A 20,894-nucleotide genomic window follows, 5' to 3' on the forward strand; every position below is an offset into this window, starting at 1 on the left:
CTCTAGTGGAAGAGAATGTAATTGTTCTGCCTGTTTCCCATGCCGGTACCGGTCCGTGGCCCAGTGGTTGGGGACCGCTCGCTTAGAGTACTAATCAGGTGAAACCAGATAATTTTCCACAGCACACCTGATCATTTCTCACTATGACACCTCGGCACAGTTGTTGGGAAACACTGACCTAGAGAAAATGACCTCTGAATAACTTTTGTTAATTTAGGGAAGCACAGTATGCCTTTGTGAACACACACAAACTCACCATTAAAGGATTACCTAACATTAAGAATCTAAAAGCAGCATTAGTTGGTTGGTTTACTCACTTCAAACACAATGCTGATAGTTTACATACATTTTTCATGGGAATGTGTTTTTGAATGTGTTATTGTTAGCAAACAGTTCCCCGTTTTTGCCTTTAGTAGATCTACGTTCATTAGAAGTCATGTTTCTGTTTGATTACCAAACACGTTTAAGCTTACATGACTCCAGTGTGTTGATGTGAGTATGTCTTTGCGAGCTTACTTGCCAACTTTGTGTTTGCTGTTGGGCAGGTGGGTTGGGTTTATTCATGGTTTATTGCTCCCTGCTGCTGCTTGAAACGAGGTTAATTAAAGCCCTGAAAGCCAAAACTGTATTTGAAAAGAAGCCTGAGGTAATTACTCACACCTTTTACGTTACATACAGGCGTTTGATCTACTGTTTATATTAAAATATGGATTAATTAGTCCAGCTTTTATTGCGTCTTTGTCAGTGGTGGTGGACTTGCGTGTTATTGATACATGAGTAGCAGTTTTTGAGACACCGCCTTAAAGAAAGCCTCATTTATCTCAGTGCACCTCTCAAGGTTGCTTGTGTCGTCTCCTTTTAACTCACACAGGCAGGTGTTGCTGGCTATAAGCGTTGTGTTCTTGTGTCAGAGTGACTAATTTAATTCTGTGTCCTCGTGAAGGTCGAGCTTCGTAAGGAGTTCCAGGCGCAGGAAGTGGCATTGCAGCGTTCACTGTCCAAGCTGAGGAGTGAGCTTCAGAAAGCTCAGGAGGAGGCCAGAGAGAACCGCGACAAGACCAACAGACTGCAGACGTCACTGGCCAACGCAGAGGGAACCATCAAGGTGTGTGGGGTACGAGTGGCTGAACACCATGTTTTATTGTCAAATCAAATGAATAAGACAAAACAATGAAAACCCTCTGGTCCAGATTCCCTTGATGTTTTTGTAATGACAGAAAAATAATGTAGCAGTATGTACTAATGCCGCTACTGCTGGTTTTATCATTCATCTGTTTGCAGGATTTCCCAAAATAGTACAAATAATATGAAGAGTTTTTCTTTGCTTCAGTTTTAAGTACAAAGTGGGATAAATTGAATGGAAAATGTTTTCTGGAAACAGAAAGCCTCGGGGTGGAGAGTGTTTTTAAGAATCTTAAGGTGGTGGGAAATGTAGTGTGCACTGATGGTCCTGCAGGCAGATCTGTTTGGAAGTAGCTGGAGAGTCTGAGCTGAGGTTTTAAAATGCCAAACGTTGTATTGTTGTAACATAGCTGAGCGTGCGTGTGTGTGTTTCTGTGCGTGCTGCAGAACCTTCACAAGCAGCTGGAAGAGGCAATCCAGGACGGAGAGATCTGGGTGATGCAGCTAAAGGACACCGAGTATGAACTAGAGAGCAGCAGGGAACGAGTTCAGCAGCAGGCTACTGAAATCCTGCACAAAGCCAGTAAGATTTGACTGCTGGCGTTCACCACTGTGCAGTGCAGTGCTGTGTGCAGATGTTTCACACATCCATTAAAGAGGAAGTCTGCTATTTGTCATCCTTATTCTCACGATTGTGTTTCATGTTCCCCAATTTGCAAAAGAAATCCTCACACACTGCTGCAAACGAAAGCGATGTTTCACAACGTGTTTTATAATTGATCGTCACTTGCAAATTTCAGCTAAATTTGCGAGTCCAGCAGAGCTCCTCATGCTTAATTAACCGATGTTGTAAATCTCGGCTTGTATGTTTAAAATTTGATGAGGTATTTCCATTTATTCTAATTGGTCCATTCGTGGCTACGTGTGGCTTTTAGCTCTTTCGTAGACCTCTGTAACCCGTGCAATAAAGTTTGCTAATGACATGATTTAAATTCAGCAGTCAAAACGTGTCTGCGTAGAAACAAATGCATTATAATTTGTTGTAATTTTATCAAAACCGTTGGAGTAAAACAACATTCAAAATCCTCAGACACACTGAAAAACTCTGCTGTTAACTGGACTCAAATTCATGTAAAGATTTTTCTTTTAGTTTGAACAACATTCATAGCCGTTCAGCTGTAGATTTACGAGTTTACATGGTGCACCTGAATGCACCACGAATAGAATATGTTGACTGATTTACAAAGCGGTTTAGACACCCAATTGATTAAAGTGTAGTTGGCAATATGACTGCAGGGAGTTTGTGTGCAGCTTTAGCAGTCACGGTCAACGCCTGTTTGTGAGGATATCACGCAGAGAGTGCGACAGCGGGGTGCCGGGCTCCAAAAATAGAACAAACCATTTCGTGGAGGGCAAAGTTTTATTTTGTCCAGCTGCCACAAACGAATGGTTGAAACACAGTTTTTTGCACCTTGAGGAAATGTATGTGCATGGATAATTTTTTTTCCCTCCAGCATCGGTGCAGCGGAGCATTTTTGTATTATGAAGGGAAAAACAGCTCATGTCTCGTAAGGTCCAGGTTGGTTAGTGATACAGGGCTCAAGCCAAGGGGTGTCTGCGTGTCATGGTGCCTGTGCTCACGCCTTATACTGTGTGATCTCTACAGAAGCGTCTATAGAAACTTTAAAGCTCTCCTATGATTACTAGATTGAAATTGAGCTTTTATGTCATAAATAGTCTGAATAAACTCATCCCACATCTTTTCCTTTGACTGCTTTTCTTTTTAGAACATCTGCTTTCCCTCTGGCTGCTCAGCTAACCACACTGTTGCACCACACTGTTTTTCTTGTTTGTTATTTAAAGTTTTTCCCACCAAGTTTTACAAGCAGCTGATATTTTAAATTAGCAGACTGCCGACTTCCTGTTTAATAACTCTGCTGCAGAGGCCACTTCTTCGTTCAAACAGCAATAACAATAACAAACATCTAGTTTAAACGTTAGCTCAGATTCCTGATTGTAGAGCCTCTTTAACACACACACATGATTTCAATTTGACTGCTTTCAGGTCAGATCGGCTCCTTGCAGGCAACCCAGATGGCCCACGAGGCGACCATCAGGAACTTGGACCAGGAGCAGAGCCGCCTCAAGGAGAAGATCAGCAGGCTGGAGGAGGAGAGGGAGGTTCTGCTCAGCCAGAGCCAGACCGCCAACGACCAGCACAAACAACAAGTGCTCAAACTGGAACAGGTACTTTTTTTTATCCTTTCTTTGTCTGTCACAAAAAGTCTTTTTACTTCCTCTAATCTGCCTCTTGTCCTCAGTCTCTGCGCGAGGAACACCAGGGCTATGAGAAGGAGCTCTCCAGGTTGAGAGCGCACTATGAGGAGGAGACACTTCGCTTCAAGGAGGCGCAGGTCAGAGCATTGGAGGAGCTCGAGGAGAAACACCAGGTGATGAGAGAGGAAGCCCAGCAAGAGAAAGAGGAGGAGAAGAAACTCCTCATCACGGTGAGTCCAGTGTGAAGGTTCGGTGTTGATGTTGAATCTGACGAATGGAAACTTTTTGGTCCAAAAAACTGTCCTAAAATCCTTCACAAGGTTTTCTTCATTATTTTCAAGGATATCAAACACTAAATATGATACAAAAAAGTAAAATATGAGGAGCAAAGTCATCATTTCAACACAGACAGTGTGACAGACAGATGGTATTGTTGCACATGTAAGATGCACACGAGCACAGTCGCAGAAACGTAGCCATGACACAGTAGGTCTGTTTGTACTTCATGATCTTAATTTTTATTAATTGCATTTGTTTGTGGTGTCCTCATTTGGTCATAACATGTTTGGTCAAAGTCTTCACATATTTTTAAAAGCTGAAAACAACATTTCCAACATCCTGATTTTCTCTGCCTCTGGATATAAGAAATTAGGTTCAAGGAACATTTCACCATCAAATTCTGAGTTCACTGCTACTAATAAATTTAAACACTTTGGTAATAATAATGTTGAGAAGAGCCTCTGCAAATGTTAAATGAAAGACATTAATTCTCTGTAGCTCTGAGCTGAACATTACCCGCACCATCATTTTGAAAAGTTGTAAGAGTTGAGGAGGGTATGTGGATGTTTGAGGCGGGAGTACCTCAGCGGTCCTCGGGGCATAGGAAAAATACAGAGTAACACAGAACCTTAAACCATCTGTCACAGAAGTGGACGACTTTTCTCATCCACAACCCGCTGAGTCAGACATCGCTGTGGTGGAGGACCGTGATTGGTCCTGAGCTGTGTCATCAGTTAGCTAAGCCTATAAACTGTAACCCATTGGTTAGCATTATCCCGTTGAGACGCCTCGAGCCGTTTCGTCTTGGTGTTTTGAAACCGTTAGTGGAGGTCGGATCCATCACACCCCGATGGTGGGCATACCCAGCTTTACGGTCCTTTCCTCTCCAATGAAGACGGTTAATTACAAAATAAAAATCTTAAATTGAACTCTGCCACACTTTAAACTAGTGACTGAGACTATAAAGTCACCAGGAAGGGTTTGGGGTTTTTTTTCAGCAGCCTTCTTGTTACTATCAGAAGTCTTCACCTGGACGGGATGCAAGAAGGAACAGAGGTTTAAGGCACTTCACATTAGCTTTACAATTCAGAAGTTATGTCCATCATTTATAGAGTGAATGCTCCAGCTCCAGTAACGGCGGAAGCCATGGCTCACTCATTCTTGTCTCCCTCTCGCTATTGAGGGAGTATCCTGCCATCTGCAGTCTGATAAGTCAGAGCTACACGAGGGTCTGGAGAGTGTCATGCGGCGGTGCGTCTATTCCCCTTCAATCACTTTCAACCAAATTGAAAAGCCTTAAGTAGAGGGTTTTTTTTAAAGAAAATTAACACTCGTATGAATGAAGATTATGTTTCATAGACTCCAAGTAAAGGGCACAGGCTGGAGGCGGTGGGTTGGCCATTTCTGATTAGATGGTATTAAAATCTAATGCCATCTAATCATTTCTCTGTCTTTGTGTATTTTTAATCAGTTTTGATCAGACTGACTCTGTTACGTCTTTACTCTGCTGGCTGCATTTCTTTGTGTTGGCACATGACTGAGAATTTACATTTACATACTGCTGTCTTTGGCCAAACCCACTGTCAGTGTCACTGCAAGGAAATCACAAACTCAGCAAGTGTTGGTCACTTGGATTATTTTAAGATATTCAAACTAAAGGAAGATTGTTTGTTTTGACTTTTTGCTGTGTAACCATCTTGATCATCATTCTTTATAAAACGATAAAGCATGAAAGAAGCCATAAAGATGTTTTCGGGGGGGGGATAAAAACAGTAATTGGAACACAAACAGCCGAAGGTTTCTCTCAGGGTTTATGTCTCTCACTTTTTTCACGGAAGCATTTGCAATTAATTTCCCTCAGAGCAAATGGCTTTAGTCATTAAAAAAATATGTATCTCTAAAAGAAACACGCAGCCCCCCTCAACATTTAATTAGGTCAACATTAAGACTAAAGACATGAAGCGCTGCATCTCTCTGTGCCTGTGTTTTCTCCTCTGCGTCTTTCAGTCTGTCGCCCGCTCTCTTTCTTTCTTCTTCAGCTTTTCTTTTTTTCACTCCTGATTTGCTCTCCTCTCTTTGACTTCAAAGGGGAGGGGTTACGTGAGGAGAATACGAACGGCCTTATTGCCAAAGAAGCAACGACAACTGATGAGATTACCCAGGTTAAATTAATTTAACCTGATCCATTTAATATAACAGCAACAACAAGACTGCTGGGCAGACTCATCTCTTTCTTACTTGTCTCACTTATTCTGGATAGCTAAATAAGCAAAAACAGGCCTTTATACAATACAATACAATACAGTTTTATTTATATAGCACATTTAAAAACCCAAAGGCACACCAAAGTGCTTCACAGTAATATGGAGAATCAACATAAGTCAATAACAGGGTACAGATCGGGCACTAGCACAGACAGGATAGAGGCACTAACAGACCAGGAGAGTTAGATAAATACAAAATCCACTAAGAAGACAAAAACAGCAGTAAAATTAGTAATAAAATAATAAATTTAATAAAAGATTTAAAGATTTAAAAGTTTAAAATTTAAAAGGGTATTAACTGGTCAGGAAAGCCAAGTCCAATAGATATGCTTTCAATCTTGATTTAAAGGATTGGATAGAGTCCAAGGCTCGAATAGAAGCAGAGAGGCTGCTCCAAAGGTTGGGTGCAGCTGAAGGCACGATCGCCTCTGGTCTTCAGTCCAAACTTAGGTTGGGCCAGGAGTAATTGACCTGATGATCTTAATGCACGACAAGTGTGTACAGATTGAGGAGGTCAGTGAGGTAGCTGGGCGCAATGTTATTCAGGATTTTAAAAGTGAGTAGCAAGATTTTAAACTCAATGCGATATTTGATTGGTAACCAGTGCAGATCAACAAGAGCCGGAGTAATAGGGTCAAATTTTCTAGCTCCAGTAAGAAGGTGAGCCGCAGCATTCTGAAGGAGCTGCAGTCTTCGAAGAGAGAAGGCCTGGAGACCACAGTAGAGAGAATTACAATAATCTAACCTGGAGGTCACAAAAGCGTGGATACGTTTTTCCAGGTCCCCGTGTGGTATATAATGCTTAGCTTTAGAAATCTGGCGCACTTGGAAAAAAAACCAGATTTAACTACAGATGACACTTGCTTATCGAGCTTAAAGGAGCTATCCAAATAGACACCCAGGTTACGCATAGAATCAGAGAGAGAGTTAGCTAGGGGCCCCAGCAGGGCAACAAGCTGGTCTCTCAAGGAATATGGCTGTCGAACACCAGAACTTCAGTTTTTTTCTCATTTAAAACGAGAGAATTATCTGACAGCCAATCTTTAACCTCGCTCAGGCAATCGAACAGGGAGTTCAGTGGTGCTGCCAAATCATCAGTCAGTTGACAATAGATTTGAATGTCATCAGCGTAAAAGTGATAAGAAATATTGTATTTTTCAAATATGGAGCCCAAGGGTAGCATATACAAAGAGAATAATAAAGGGCCCAATACAGACCCCTGGGGAACACCACAACAGAGAGGGGCAACAGAGGAAGAGTATCCTCCCATCACAACAGAGAAGGATCTATCAGTGAGGTAAGAATTAAACCAGTTAAGGGCAGAACCCTTGATGCCTACAACATGCTCTAGCCTCCTCAAGAGAATATTATGATCAACCATGTCAAAGGCTGAAGACAGATCCAATAAAACTAAAACGGCAGCAAAGAGTCAGCAAATACAAGAAGATCATTATAGACTCTTAGCAGGGCCGTTTCAGTGCTATGGTGTGGCTTAAAGCCAGACTGGTATTTGTCAGTAATATTATTTGGGGCGACCGTGGCTCAGGGGGTTGGGAAGCGTATCTGTAACCGGAAGGTCGCCGGTTTGATCCCTGGGCTCTCTGTCCTGGTCGTTGTGTCCTTGGGCAAGACACTTTACCCTACCGCCTACTGGTGTTGCCCAGAGGGGCCGATGGCAGCCTCGCTTCTGTCAGTCTGCCCCAGGGCAGCTGTGGCTACAACCGTAGCTTGCCTCCACCAGTGAGTGAATGAATAGTGGCATTGTAAAGCACTTTGGGTGCCTTGAAAAGCGCTATATAAATCCAATCCCTTATTATTTGCAACTAAGTAAGCCTGTATTTGGAGAAAGATGGCTTTTTCTAAAATTTTTGAAAAAAACTGAAGTTTTGAGATTGGCCTATAACTGGCAGGGTCTTTCTGATCAAAATTGCTTTTTTTAAGAACGGGGTGCACTACCGCATGTTTTAAAGCAGTCGGGACACAGCCCACTACCAATGATAAATTCATTAAAAATAAGATGCAAGGCCCAATTTCCTCAAAACTTTCTTGATAATTCGGGATGGAAGGATATCGTGCACAGAATTTGAGTTTCTCAATTGTTCAATTATTCCCTTAAGAGTGGGGAGTGATAACACCTCAAAGTGAGAAAAGGTGGACATGCATCCTAAAACTCTGAGTGAGAGTGTGAAGCCTTCAGTAATAAAACTTTTCCACTAAAATGATTAAGAAATTGCTCACAGAGAGCCTGAGAGGCTGAGCTCGAAGAGTCTGGACAGGGATTTATCACCGAATTAAAAATTTTGAATAACATTCGGGGGTTGTGGCTATTAGTCTCAATAATGTCTGATAGGAAAGCTGCTTTAGCTGCTTTTACTGAGTTCTGGTAGAGAAAGCGGCTCCTACAAAGAATGTCATAGGATATCTGAAGCCTGTCTTTTTTCCACCTCCTTTCAGATTGACGGCAGACACGACATAAAGCTCGTATAGTGTCATTTAGCCATGGTTGATGAGAAGTTCTGGGACGTTTCATCTTTATAGGGGCCACAGTATCTAAGATGGAACAACAGGTGGATAGCATAGCTTTGGCAAAATCATCAACCAAGGGAGGTGTGTAACAGTTAGTATCAGTGAAGTCTGGATCAAAAAAGGCAAAGTTTAAAAAGGCCGTAATGAAGTTAGCCACAGTCTCAGAGTTAATGATACGTACAGGGCGATGACAGCCTTTAGAATTTAAATCAATTGCACATAGCTCAACATCAAACATGACCAAAAAATGGTCAGAAATACCAGCATTATCAACGTCCATAGTACAAATATCCAAAGCATATGAGAGGACCAAATCCAAGGTATGGCCTTTAAGATGAGTTGGTTCCCTGACCCACTGTGTAAGGTTAAAACAGTCAATTAGGGCATGAAAATCCTTGGCTAGGGGGTCATCAGCACAACAAATATGTATGTTAAAATCTCCAGTAATAAGGGCTTGGTCATAACTTAATAAAAATGACCCCAAGAAGTCAGCAAATTCACAAATAAAAGGCCTATTATATTTAGGTGGTCGATAAATCACAGCACATAGAATCGTTGGGGGTCCGGCAAGCTCCAATAGTTGAACCTCAAAACTAGAATAGGTAGGAGAGGGCAGTTGCCGAACTTTTTTAAAAACAGAGGCCACGCCTCCACCTCTTCCCGAGGGTCTCGGTGAACTGAAGAACACACAGTCCGGAGGTAGTAGCTCTGAAAAGGAAGAGGACTCACCAGGACGAATCCAAGTTTCAGTCAATAACAGAGCATCAAGCTGAGAGGTGAGGAAGAGGTCATTTAAGATGAAGGTTTTATTCACCAGTGATCTTGCGTTTAATAAAGCCATCCGAGAGATCGGCATCTTATTTCTGCTGGAAGAACGTCTTAGCTGGCTTAAATGCCTGTGCCGTACACCATCGCTGGGGGACCCAATCCAAACACGAACAGGCAGAGAGACTACCGGAGAAACCGGACAGGCTGTTTACCGACCGGACAGATCCAGCGATGGCTGAGGAGCCTGAAGGACAATGGACAATGGATCCCGAGCGGATGGAAGTCGTATAATCCCCGCGGTGGTGAGGGAATTAGCTGCAGCTGATGTTTTAAGGTAAGCCTTAAAGCGAACCCGAAACCCACTCCGTTTGCCCCGCTTCCTGTAACGCTTCTTAGGTGGGGGGCAGAGAGAGGAACCGTATGAACCAGTGGAGAGATGATACGTGGAAAGGAAGCAGCTCCCAAATTCCAGCCTTGATCCAACCCAGCACAGGGGGGAAAATGAAGATTTAACAGAGTATCCCGGTCATAGGTGATTAATGCATAACCATCTGGGGGGCATAGTGCCAGAAAGATAGCAAATAATAAACAAATATCAAGGAAAAGAGCTGAACAACCGAGACGACGATGGCCTGCCGTACACGCTGGCGCCATCTTACTCTCTGTAGGTATGAACTTATTTTCAACTACAGGGAATAGCTGTCTAATCAATGGGCACAGACACTCGTATTCCCCATGTTCAGTAATAATAATATATATTTTATTGATCCCTGTGGGGAAATTCCTCTCTGCATTTAACCCGTTCACTCAGTGGGCAGCCATTGGGCGCCCGGGAAGCAGTGTGTAGGGATGGTGCCTTGCTCAGAGGTACCTCGGGGGAGCCAGTCAGTGGATTCGAGCTCTCGACCTTCCGATCATGGGGCCACTACTCTACCTACTGAGCTATCCCTGCCCCATCAAGGTAACTCTTAGAATTTCCACCTTTTAGTTATAGCCAAATTAACATCTTTTCAATTCTTTGTGTTTAGCAATAGGTGGGCTTGTGTTTTTCTCTTTGTTTTTTTCTTTTTTTGTGAGCTCACATCTAAAATTGCTGATCTCCTGTTCTGTGCTAAAGGACAACTGTGGGCAAAGTCCTGTCCAAACCTTGTCTGGGGTTAATCTTACATTTCTAGTATGTTAGCTTGTTGATGCTGAACCTCGGAGAGTGCTGGCAGCGCCGTGGACCAGGTTGCTGCGGCACAGTGTGAAAGTTGTGAAAATCCACCCACACCTTTAGTCACAGGCCTGCTCGTCACATGAGCACAAAATCTAGGATTTCTTGTCAGTTTTTATTCATTGATTTTGATCTCCTGATGATGTACTCGTTCAGCTTCTTTCCAACTAATCATTTGATAAAACGAGTTCAGGATCAGGAAAATGCAGAAGGTCAGTGTTTTTAAAATCACAATAATCTAATTACTTCATAGTGATTTTACTTATTTAAATTTCCTTTAGGGCTAAAAGAAATAATATAGAAAAGTCAAATCAATTAAGAAACCAATTTCAAAGGATATTATCCTATAGATTAAGGATAATAGGATTAAGACCCATAACATTTTAAAGGTTCAACTTTTTAAATGATTTATTTCTGTCTGTGTAAAATTATATAAGCCTATAAGAATTAAGAATTTTGCCTATATTAAAAAATATTATTATAAATTGGTTCTGACACACTATTTCAGATTTCTGCCATCTGGTTATTCTTACACACACACGTATAATATCAGTATCTTCTTTAATATCTGTAACAAATTTCTTTGTTTTAAGCCTCACGTGAGTCATAAGGCGATAAAAGTCACATTAATGATCTGCTTTGACAAAATCTTTTGATCACGCTATTACACTAACTAGCAGATGCCTACGCTGCAGTAATGTTTAGTCTATTGTTATGTGGTTGCTAGGCAACATGACAACGTCTCATAAAATATCACAGATAATCAAAGTTTTGCAGATATGAAGTAGACGTTATTGTGATAACGCTGTAAGGTGTTCGAGGTGGAAAAATGCTCAAAGCAAGTCATTTTTGCCCGCTACCCCTAGCAAGGTGGTTGCTAGGCAACATGATGATATCAAAATGTGTGACAGAGATATATAGATGTACCCCTGTACGAAGCTTAGATGATTGTGTAGGAGGAGTCTGTGGACAGACAGACAGAGAGAGGTGTGGCTCAACTGTGGTGGCTCGATCAGACTGAAAATCTGATTTTTCACTTGTTTTGTGTCTTTTAAAATATTGTTAAAAAATTCGAATTGAGAAATAATGAATGAATATTGATTATTTTTTATATGTAAGAAAAACACATGAGTATCAAATTGACTAAAGTTCCTGATTATCCTGAATGTCCAGTAACCTCTAACCTTTCCATCAAACTGTGTCAGGAAGGATAAACTTATATTGAGCAGTATAGTATGACCAAGACATGCCTTACAGCTGCAGCTGGTCCATGGGTGCTGCACGCTGCCTGCCCACTACTCCCAATGCTTAAGATGGGTTAAATGCAAATCACTCTATGGGGCTCGGTAAAGGCTGCACTGCTCTCTTATCTTATTATCCTATAGGCCAGTATGACTGTTTTGCTCTGAAAAGGCAAAAAGTGAGCAGAATAGTAGGTCCTATTGTTCTCTCTTGTTTATATCTGTTGCAGCACATTACACCCCCTTTATTCACGCTCACATGGCTCCAGCTGCATTTAGAGCTGAAGTTCAGCAAAGGACAGCGTACATACTGGAGTTTGCTTCCATCCAATTAAAATGAATTAGCTAAGAGGCATGAAGGCAGTGTAATATATGACTGGCACAGAGTAACACAAAACACTTTGTCTCAAAAGTCATTCCTTTAATATTAAAGCCTGCCGTCCAAAATGAAGACGTATCTTGTTGGTCTGAAACGATTAGACGCTGCATTTTAAATCACTTTGCGCTCGGTGTTTTCTCTCTTCCGTCTCGTCCCATATTTCTCCTCTTTCATAATGTTGCTCTCTCTCTTTTTTCCTTTCTTTTCGCCCCTCGTGAGCTCACACTTCGGATGTTGTTTGAAGCTGACTGCTAATTGGTTGATTTTCATTGACATTAAATCCTGCCTCTAAGCCAAGTGAGAGTCGTGCATGAGCGTGTGGGCGTGTGTTTATAGATTCCCTGAAAGACAGAGCGACGGAGAGAATGGATGGAGGGGTTGATGAAAAAGGGAAATATTATGTAAGTCGAAGCTGCGTTTAGATTAATGCCTGCTTTTGTTTGGGCTGAAATGAAAAAGGGGATGCAGGACGAGAGACGGTGAGACAAAGATGCAGACAGAAAAGAAAGAGACAGAAGTGGTCATTTGGAAGAAGAAGAAGAAAAAGGCGATTTATTCTAAAACGTCTTCATCTTTGTACTTGTTAGTTTTACGACTGTCAGCGGATATTAACGAGTTCTTCAACCGAAGCAATAAAGCGACTAACTCTACAAATTGCTTGTGCTGTATTAATTCATAATTCACCACGGTCTACTTAAGGCCAGATGAGACAGCAGTAGAATAAAGACTTTTCATTGGTGTTTCTAATGTCCCTGCACTGCTGCACATGTAGATTCATTCCTCTGATGGGTTTGTTTGCAGGTGAACGCAGCTTCTCTCAGTTTAAAGAGGACAGTCAAAAATGAAAGTGTCCATAATGAAGTGATAGGCTTTTGGCATTGATGCAGCTTTCTACTCAGTGTCAGCAGCGTGTTGTCTTTTAAATATGGCAGCAGCTGAAGCTTACGAAAGCGGCCAACTGTCACTTTCGGCATTGTTTACTGTGCTGATTGTTTTCTAGATCGGGGATGTCAAAGTCATTCATCGAGGTCCACATAGAGCCTGTTTTGAGCTTAAGTGGGTCAGACAGGTGGAAATCCCCTCTCTGTCACTTTGAAGATGTTTAACTACACATTTAATCCCTGAGATATCTCATTATAAGAAGGAGAAGTGCAGTTTCAACAGCTTGTCTCAGTTTTTCTAATAAAGAAATGCTGCTGTAGTTAGAGAATTCTGTCTATCAGTAAAGACAGATCTTGTAAGAAATAGGGCTGGGCCATATCATACCGTTCACGGTAATACCGGTATAATGTTGGGCAACGACAAGAAAATGAAATATCGCGATAGAATATGGGTAAAACGTACATGCGCAGTGCCTTTGTTTACATACATACATGGCGGCAACGCAGAATGAGAAGGGCGAAAGCGGATCGTTAAATGAAACGGATGAACCAGAATTGGTTTGTGAAAATGCTGCAACTTCAGTGGTGTTGAACTGGTTTGGCTTTCGTCCGTCAGATACACAACAAAGCACTATTTTTGGTGGCGCATGCTAGCGGGCCGTCGTTATTACCGTGTTGTTTGGAAAATACGGCACACTTAAAATCAATCCTTTGATTTTTCTGAAAATCAACAGTGCCCCTTATAATCCTGTCTGCCTTATGTTTAAATTCTGGTTGTGTTTACTGACCTCGAAACGATTTTATGTACACGGCGCTCGAAAATCTGTCAAATGTTTCAGTACGACTTTGCTGAGCTACGAAGCCGCACCGCTTGATGGATTGTTGGAGCATTACGGCTACCGTAGTCAGGAGCCTCGCGTAGTGATACGTACTGTGCTTCAACATAATATTACCGTATTGTGTGTTTGTTTAACCTCTTTTAAAGTTTTGTGGTTATGCTGAGGATATGCCGGCCAATTTCCACTGGAAATGCCTTTTGGTCAAACTGTCAGCAAGGAATTTGCACTGTTAAATTTTTATATAACTTTAATGCACATAAAAAAACAGCTGCTTGTTTAAGTGAAAATACATTGATTTTTTTTTGCACTAATAAACTTGTGGAGTTGTAAAGTTTTTGTCTAGTGTCAATTATATCGTCAGTTATATCGTTATCGCAAATTTTCAAATCTATATCGTGATAAATATCGCCCTGCTCTAGTAAGAAATGTATAGAATTATAAATGATTTGTGGCAGCACATCACCTCCACAGTTTTGGAATTATAAAGCAGAAAGTTTTTATTTATTCATTTATTTATTTATTTGACTCTACATTGTAAAAAAATAAAAAATAAAAAAACACATTTTTATAGCCGATATTTAAAAAAACAGGAACTTTTTTCTATTACGTCATTACTTTAGTGTCGTATGATGGCTCTAGCGGTGGTCTTTATCAGCAGGAAAAGCTGTAAAATTTATGAAAATGTAATTAAAAGTCCAGTATTTTTGCCCTCCTTTACAAAGGGAACATTTCCAAAGATGGAAATAGGCCGGACTGGAGTCTTTTCAGGGCCACCGTATTTTGACACCATAGTTCTAGATGAATTGTTTGGTTTTTAAACAATCGTAAAAATGTCCTTAATCAAATTTCGTGTTCTCTTTTCTATTTGTGAAACTTGAATATGTTTAACTGAGGCAAGGATCGCTGTAGTCAAAGACGATTTCATTTACACTTGCAGTCATTTCAACACAAACACTATACGCGTGCGTACGGGTGAGGAAGACCCCTCACAGACCAGAGCAGTAACACGAGATTTGACATGGATTGAGTGAAGCACTCTGTGGAAGGTGGTGCTGGATTGCAAAGCAGCTTGTGGATGTGCAGCAACTCTAGGCGGGCTAAAGAAGCTTAAATATTGCAATCCTATATGAGATCATCAGTAGGACGAGCCATCAGCTGGCGTGGGCCGGCATAACTGTTGCCCATTCAGTTTGTTTAAAACCCCTGTACATTATCAAAACAAAGAGTATGAAGAGATTACAAGTTCCAGCAACAGTGCAGTGGCCACAGTGAGGTCCATCCACCAGTTTTCCATCTTAACCATGTAAGAAATCCAGGGAGTTGGAGACGATCCCGCTCTCAACAACATGTGAATCAATATCATATAACTAGGTGACATAAGCTAAGCAGCCCTCACTATTCATTTAAAAGTGAAGGGTTTCTTGTCCTTGACCTGCCGATTGATAGAATTATTGCCCCATCCAGGTAAAAAATACTCTTAACCAGCTCTACTTTTATACACTTTCATCCTGCCGTGGTGTCAGCGATGTATGACTCTGCAGGTGATGTTTGACACATCGCTGAGGTGGATCTCTGGCAGAGAGTTGAATGATTGAAATGCTGCGTCTCGCGCTATAAATCATTTCTAAGTTCTCAAAGCTTTCAGTTTGTTCACATGTCTTTGTTTCACTTCTTCTGAGACGTGATCTAAATATTTATTGGCTGAAGACTTGCACTTGCGTGGTGGTGTGACCGGCATGTTGTAATGCTGCAGGTTTTATTTGTTTGCTTGGCTTTTTTTCCCTTCCAAGAGTTTGTGCTTCTCACCTAATTCAAATCTGTGAGTCGGGGCTACAAGAGTACAAGCTCTGATTTAATTTTAATCTTGTGGCTCTAAAGCTGCATGGGAAAGGTGGCTCTCCTGTGAGTGGGTTAAAGAAAGAGGATGTGGATTACTGGGTGGCTCCCATGTGGGAAAGATTAAAAGGGGGGTTGCTTTGTATTTTGCTCACGTCATTGAAGAGATTCTGATGGATACAACTTGCCTCAACCCAACGGGGATGTCAAGATGATAAATAATAGCTGCAAATTAGACACTAATGACTGAACCCTTATTGATCACTGGTAAGGCAATTGCACAGCTGAATAAGTAGATGTACGTGCCCTCTTTTTGTATTCGCCTGTAACGAACATCAGATGATCAGAAGATCCAAAAAAATTCTAAATTCACCTTTACAGTAAAATAATAGTATCTGCAAAGAACGAACAACCAGAAACCTGTTGCTCAGCACTGTTAGTAAAAACAGAGCTCAGTATTGTTTAGGTGTATCATAAAGCATAGACAGTAAGGATCTCAGCAATTTACTGAAAAGAGAGACTTAAGAAGTAGATCAAAAGGAGATTTTCATAAGAGAAATCCAGAGTGGCCCAGAAAGGATTTGACGCTCTGGTTTGAAGGATTATAGAAACTGGATGTTTTGAAGAGATGGCCTTTTAAGTGTAAATGACAGTTCACGTGTCTTTTCCTCATTCAGTAGCCCTGCGTCACGCTCAAACGCTGCCATGACTCCACATTGTGGCAGAAATTGGATTTTCAATAGAGTTGCTTTTAAATCTCCTCATTTTTTTTAGAGACTTTAAAAGCAAAAAGCATTTTCATATTGAAAACATGCATTGAGAATTTGTCTCACAAAGACATTTTAGACATGGAAGAATGTAGAATAAATCTCTAGTTTCATGGTCCAGCACTAATCAACTTGCCCAATTTCTTGTCCTATTATCCTTCCCGCTCTTCTCATCCGTCTTTTCATCCAATCTCGTTCCTTTCTTCCTCTCTCTCTTTCTTCCCGTCTCCAGAAAATGAGCCAGGAGTTTGAGATTAAACGGCTGTCATTAGAGGAGCAGAGAGATCGCCTCCAGCAGCAACTCGACAACTTGAAAGAGGAGCTTTCGGCCAAACTCAACATGGCCAATCAGGAAGTATGAGTCAGCTCTTACTGGAGCGCTAACGCATGACCAGCATGACCTGATCGTCTCCATGCATACCGACACGTCTCAATCAACTGAGTGGTTGTCTCCTCAGGTGTCCCACCTTCAGGAGCTGGTGAGAGAGGGGGAACAGAACCTGAATTCAGCTCAGATGCAGATTACCTGTCTGAAGGAAACTCAGGAGAAACTCAAGATAGAGCTAGACGCGACTCGAGCCCGCGTCCGAGAGACGAGCAACCTGCTGACTGACCTACAGGTGAGGAGAAAACAAAGACAGTACTGAGGTTTGGAGAACCTGAAATGAGGGTCCTCCTGCATTAACGCCCCAATAAAATAAAGTCTTACTGAGGATAATCACTTCAATATCAATATCACATTTATTTCTATAGCACATTTATAAGCAACAAAGTCAGTGTAAATTTGCTAAAACTGCAGTGATGTGTTCATACGTTCTAACACCTGTTAGAAGACGCGCAGCAGCACTTTAGATTAACTGATGGAGACATGAGTGCTGAAGACCCAGAGAGAATTGCAGTAGTCCAGTGTGATGAAGGCATGAATACGTTTTTCTGCGTCTTTAGGAGGAAGATAAGGCTGAGCTTTGGCAATTTCAGGTAACTGATAAAAAAGTGTTTTTCACAACTGTGGACACTTGCTTCTCTAATTTAAAAGAGCTTTCTAAAAACACTCTGAGATTTCTTACAGTGTGGGAATGATGACGAGCAAGAGGACCAAAGGTATCAGTTAACTTATCCAAAAGGGGCGTGTCTTCCAAAAACAATAACTTCAGCCTTATATTTTAGGGTGAGAAAATTTTGTGTTAACTGGTCTCTAACATCATGTAGACAGTTAAGCAGAGACTGCAGTGGGACAGAAACAGAAGTAAATTTGGATGTCAGCATAACAGTGGAAGGAAATGTTGTATTTCCTTCAGTAGTCACAGATCAGTTCTTAATATTTGTTTTAGAATCCTGTAAGATGTAAACATACAGAGTGTCAAATTACACAGATTGGTTATCAGTGTCACACTCAGATATTCAGATCTAGACAAATGAACAGAGCGTTAAACTGCAGCTGAGAATATGCAAATTCTATCGTCTTTGTTTTGTTTTGTAGAAAGTGTTGAAAGTATTAAAGGTGCAAATACTGAAGTAAACATTTGTATAAGCATAAAATTAATGTAAAAGTAAGCCACTGATAGCTTTCTAGTCTGTTTTCTTTCTGAATCAGATTTCCTTATAAGGTCATTGCCCCTCAGTGGGCTTCCAGAAGATGGCCAATCAAAAGAGAGTGGGCTTTTAGGGACTGGAAGAGGACTTTTTATGGCTTTATTTTTGATAGGGACAGTGAAGACTGACAGGAAAGTGGCGGAAAGAGAGAGGGGAAGACATGTGGCAAAGGACCGCGTATCAGACTCTAACCCTGGCCGGCCGCTCTCAGCCGTGGGGCATATGGTCGCCTGCTCATTCCAGTGAGCTAAACCGTCGCTCCCCAAGGATAAACTTAGAGCTGTTAGTTTCTGGCTCTTGTTTTTTTGTCTAATGCACCTTGTTACACACACTCAGTCACTTAAACTTAATGGATTAAATCCCAGCTTTTATTTTACCAACTTTCTGGGACTCAGATTTTACTGAATTGAAGTAACCTTTGCAAAAGTCTTGACAGGTTGGGTCAACCAGTCAAGAGTTTTCAGACCCGACACTGAGACTGGCAGATGGTAATTTGCCTCCTGACATAGTAAGTCAGTGTGACAGCCTGTCTCATAGTCTGACAATAACAGCTCAGTCAGTCAAATAAATGTGGTGATTAAAAAAAAAGCCTTCACTGATGACCGAATAGAGAGAGACAGAGAGGGGGGGGACACAGGCAAGGATCGGAGGATAGAAGGATGGGAGAGGGGAAGAACATTTTGAAAGCAGGAGAGCAGGAAATGAGAGTTAACTGAGAAACAAGCGCGGTGCTGAAGGCCAGCTGTGAGATAATGATGATGAGGCCATTATGAGCAGAGTGGGCCTATGTTTGAAAAGAGCCCTGCTGGTGTGAGACGCAGGAAGAGCGTTTGTGATAGAGAGCGTGGCTTACTGGCAGGGGGAGGAGGAGGAGGGAGCGACTCGATCCTTTCATTAAAATTATAGCTATTAATACTGTTATTAATAATAGGGATGATATTTGTATTTAAAGGAACTTATTCATGATAATAAGTCATCAAATGAGAATTTGGGAAGGCTGAATCATCATAGGACTGTACAATAAAAAGGTTTAAAGTAGAACAAAAATGCAGAAAGGGACAGAAAAAGTGTGGAAATGTCTTAGCTTCAGTAACAGGAATTAAAACAACTGTTAATAAAGGCAGAAAGAAGAGTTAATAAGAAGCACAGTGCAGAGAGGCTATAAGAAGAGCGATAATTAAATGAAACTGCAGAATGGTGCTCTTTGAATTCCCACCAGGCTTCTTATTTAAAGGGCTATTTAAAGAGCAGGACTGGGGCAGTAAAAAAGCCAAGCTTGACACAGGATTGTATCCTGTGTTCACACTGAGCTCATTAGCATAGACACAAGCTCAACACCAGCAGAGGCCGGCCTCACAGTAAATTTAGACCAGCTATTGTTTAGCACAGAATGAACCTTTAAGTAGATTACTAGGTTAGGAAAAGTAGAACGAGAGATGGTTTCATTTATACTCATGTTTTATTTCTACCTTAAATACAGAAAGTTCACAAAATTAAAAAAAAAATGTTATAAACTATGATGTCATTGTAGAGATTACATCATGTGTTCCTCAGACAAGCAGCCTGTTGTTAAGTCATGAGTACTTGAGCATGTTTCGTGCTTTCGATGTTGTTGTTAGAAGTTCCACAAAAACAAAATAATTTCATGTTTTTTTTCCAGTATTTGACACAGCGATTGCAAACATGCTGGTTTTATTTTGGATGCTTACACTATTACACTTTGCACAAAGAATCTGAACGTTTGTTTTCAGCAAGTCTCACACATGCCTCCTGATCAGTCTTAGCCCATTTTTCTTTAGTGAATCTCTCAAACTCCTCCAGATTAGGTGGTCAGTGGCAGTTAAGTCAGGGGTTTGTGCAGGACAGTCAGTAACATTCACTTCGGTCTTTGTCGTGTTGAAGACAAAGCGACGGCACAGACCCAGCTTTGCTCCCGACTTTCAGAATCTTCACACATCCTTCGTTTTTCATTGTTCCTTCCACCTTGATGAGATTCCCAGTTCTAGTTTAATCTCATCTGACCAAAGGACATGCTTCCAGTATGAATAGTCTCCTGGTCATCTTTAGCATACTTCAGTCTGGCTTGAAGGCTATTTTTCTTTCCAGAGTCTTTTTTTATTTGATTTTATGAGGTTTAAGCATCACAGAGTTCAAGTAGAACAGTAGTTTGTGCTATGGCTCACTTAAAAAGGTCCGCTTTTAATATTAAAGCTTTGTCATTTTAATTTTTTTCTGAAAAAATTCTTCTATTGTGTGCAGAAATGTTTATAAATGCTCTGTTAAAAAAAGAAATTCATAAGGGGGCTAATAGTTTTAACCTCAGCTTTACATTTTCTTGTTATATAGACTCATTTAAATTTATTTTTATTCTTAACAACATATAAATATAGATGTACATTTGTAGTGCAAGATTTATCTTGCGACACTTTGAAGGGCCCCACATGCTGGAGTGAACTGCACCACCCTCACTAACCTCTGATGCAAATCCAGTCATTTTGTCTATAAGCAGCTAAAATATGACGGAAACTGAACAAGGCGATGGTTACTCACAGTTAGCTTTAATGTAGGTGGGTAAGCCTTTACTATAGTCTCTGATTTATCAGAAATGAATGATTCAGAATTATAATTATTCAAGTGAAAGTATAATGAAACAAATACAGACTGTTTAGGATAAAGTAACAAGTGAAACATGAGTCATGTCTGTGGTTTTTTTTTTTTTTTGTTCTTTTCTTAATTTGCCGTTGAGCCCATCGGTCGCTTTTTGAGAGAAATCCAGCCCACTGTGGCTTACTGAAGCATATATCTTTATTACTATAAATATCTAGTCCCCAGATAACCTGTGAACTGTTCCTAAAAAAGGCTTTTAAATAATGAACAGTAGCTAGTAAGAGTCACAAACACTCAAA

The 20,894-nt window shown here is 41.0% G+C and overlaps 1 protein-coding gene across 2 annotated transcripts in view; it reads left to right on the plus strand.

Annotated features, from left to right (window-relative positions):
• Nucleotides 1–20,894, plus strand: part of LOC146681822 (protein FAM184A-like) — an 80,071-nt gene that overhangs the window by 22,225 nt on the left and 36,952 nt on the right. For both annotated transcript variants that reach the window (XM_085448162.1, XM_085448163.1), the window contains exons 7-12: nt 944–1,105; nt 1,570–1,705; nt 3,188–3,369; nt 3,444–3,629; nt 16,628–16,750; nt 16,854–17,015. In XM_085448162.1, coding sequence (XP_085304288.1) covers nt 944–1,105; nt 1,570–1,705; nt 3,188–3,369; nt 3,444–3,629; nt 16,628–16,750; nt 16,854–17,015 — 951 coding nt within the window. The remainder of the gene's footprint in view (nt 1–943; nt 1,106–1,569; nt 1,706–3,187; nt 3,370–3,443; nt 3,630–16,627; nt 16,751–16,853; nt 17,016–20,894) is intronic.

The sequence above is a fragment of the Copadichromis virginalis genome, linkage group LG23 (assembly GCF_057382275.1).
Source record: "Copadichromis virginalis isolate Kocher_CV1m ecotype Utaka linkage group LG23, C_Virginalis_male_GT1.1, whole genome shotgun sequence".
Classification (NCBI taxonomy): domain Eukaryota; kingdom Metazoa; phylum Chordata; class Actinopteri; order Cichliformes; family Cichlidae; genus Copadichromis; species Copadichromis virginalis.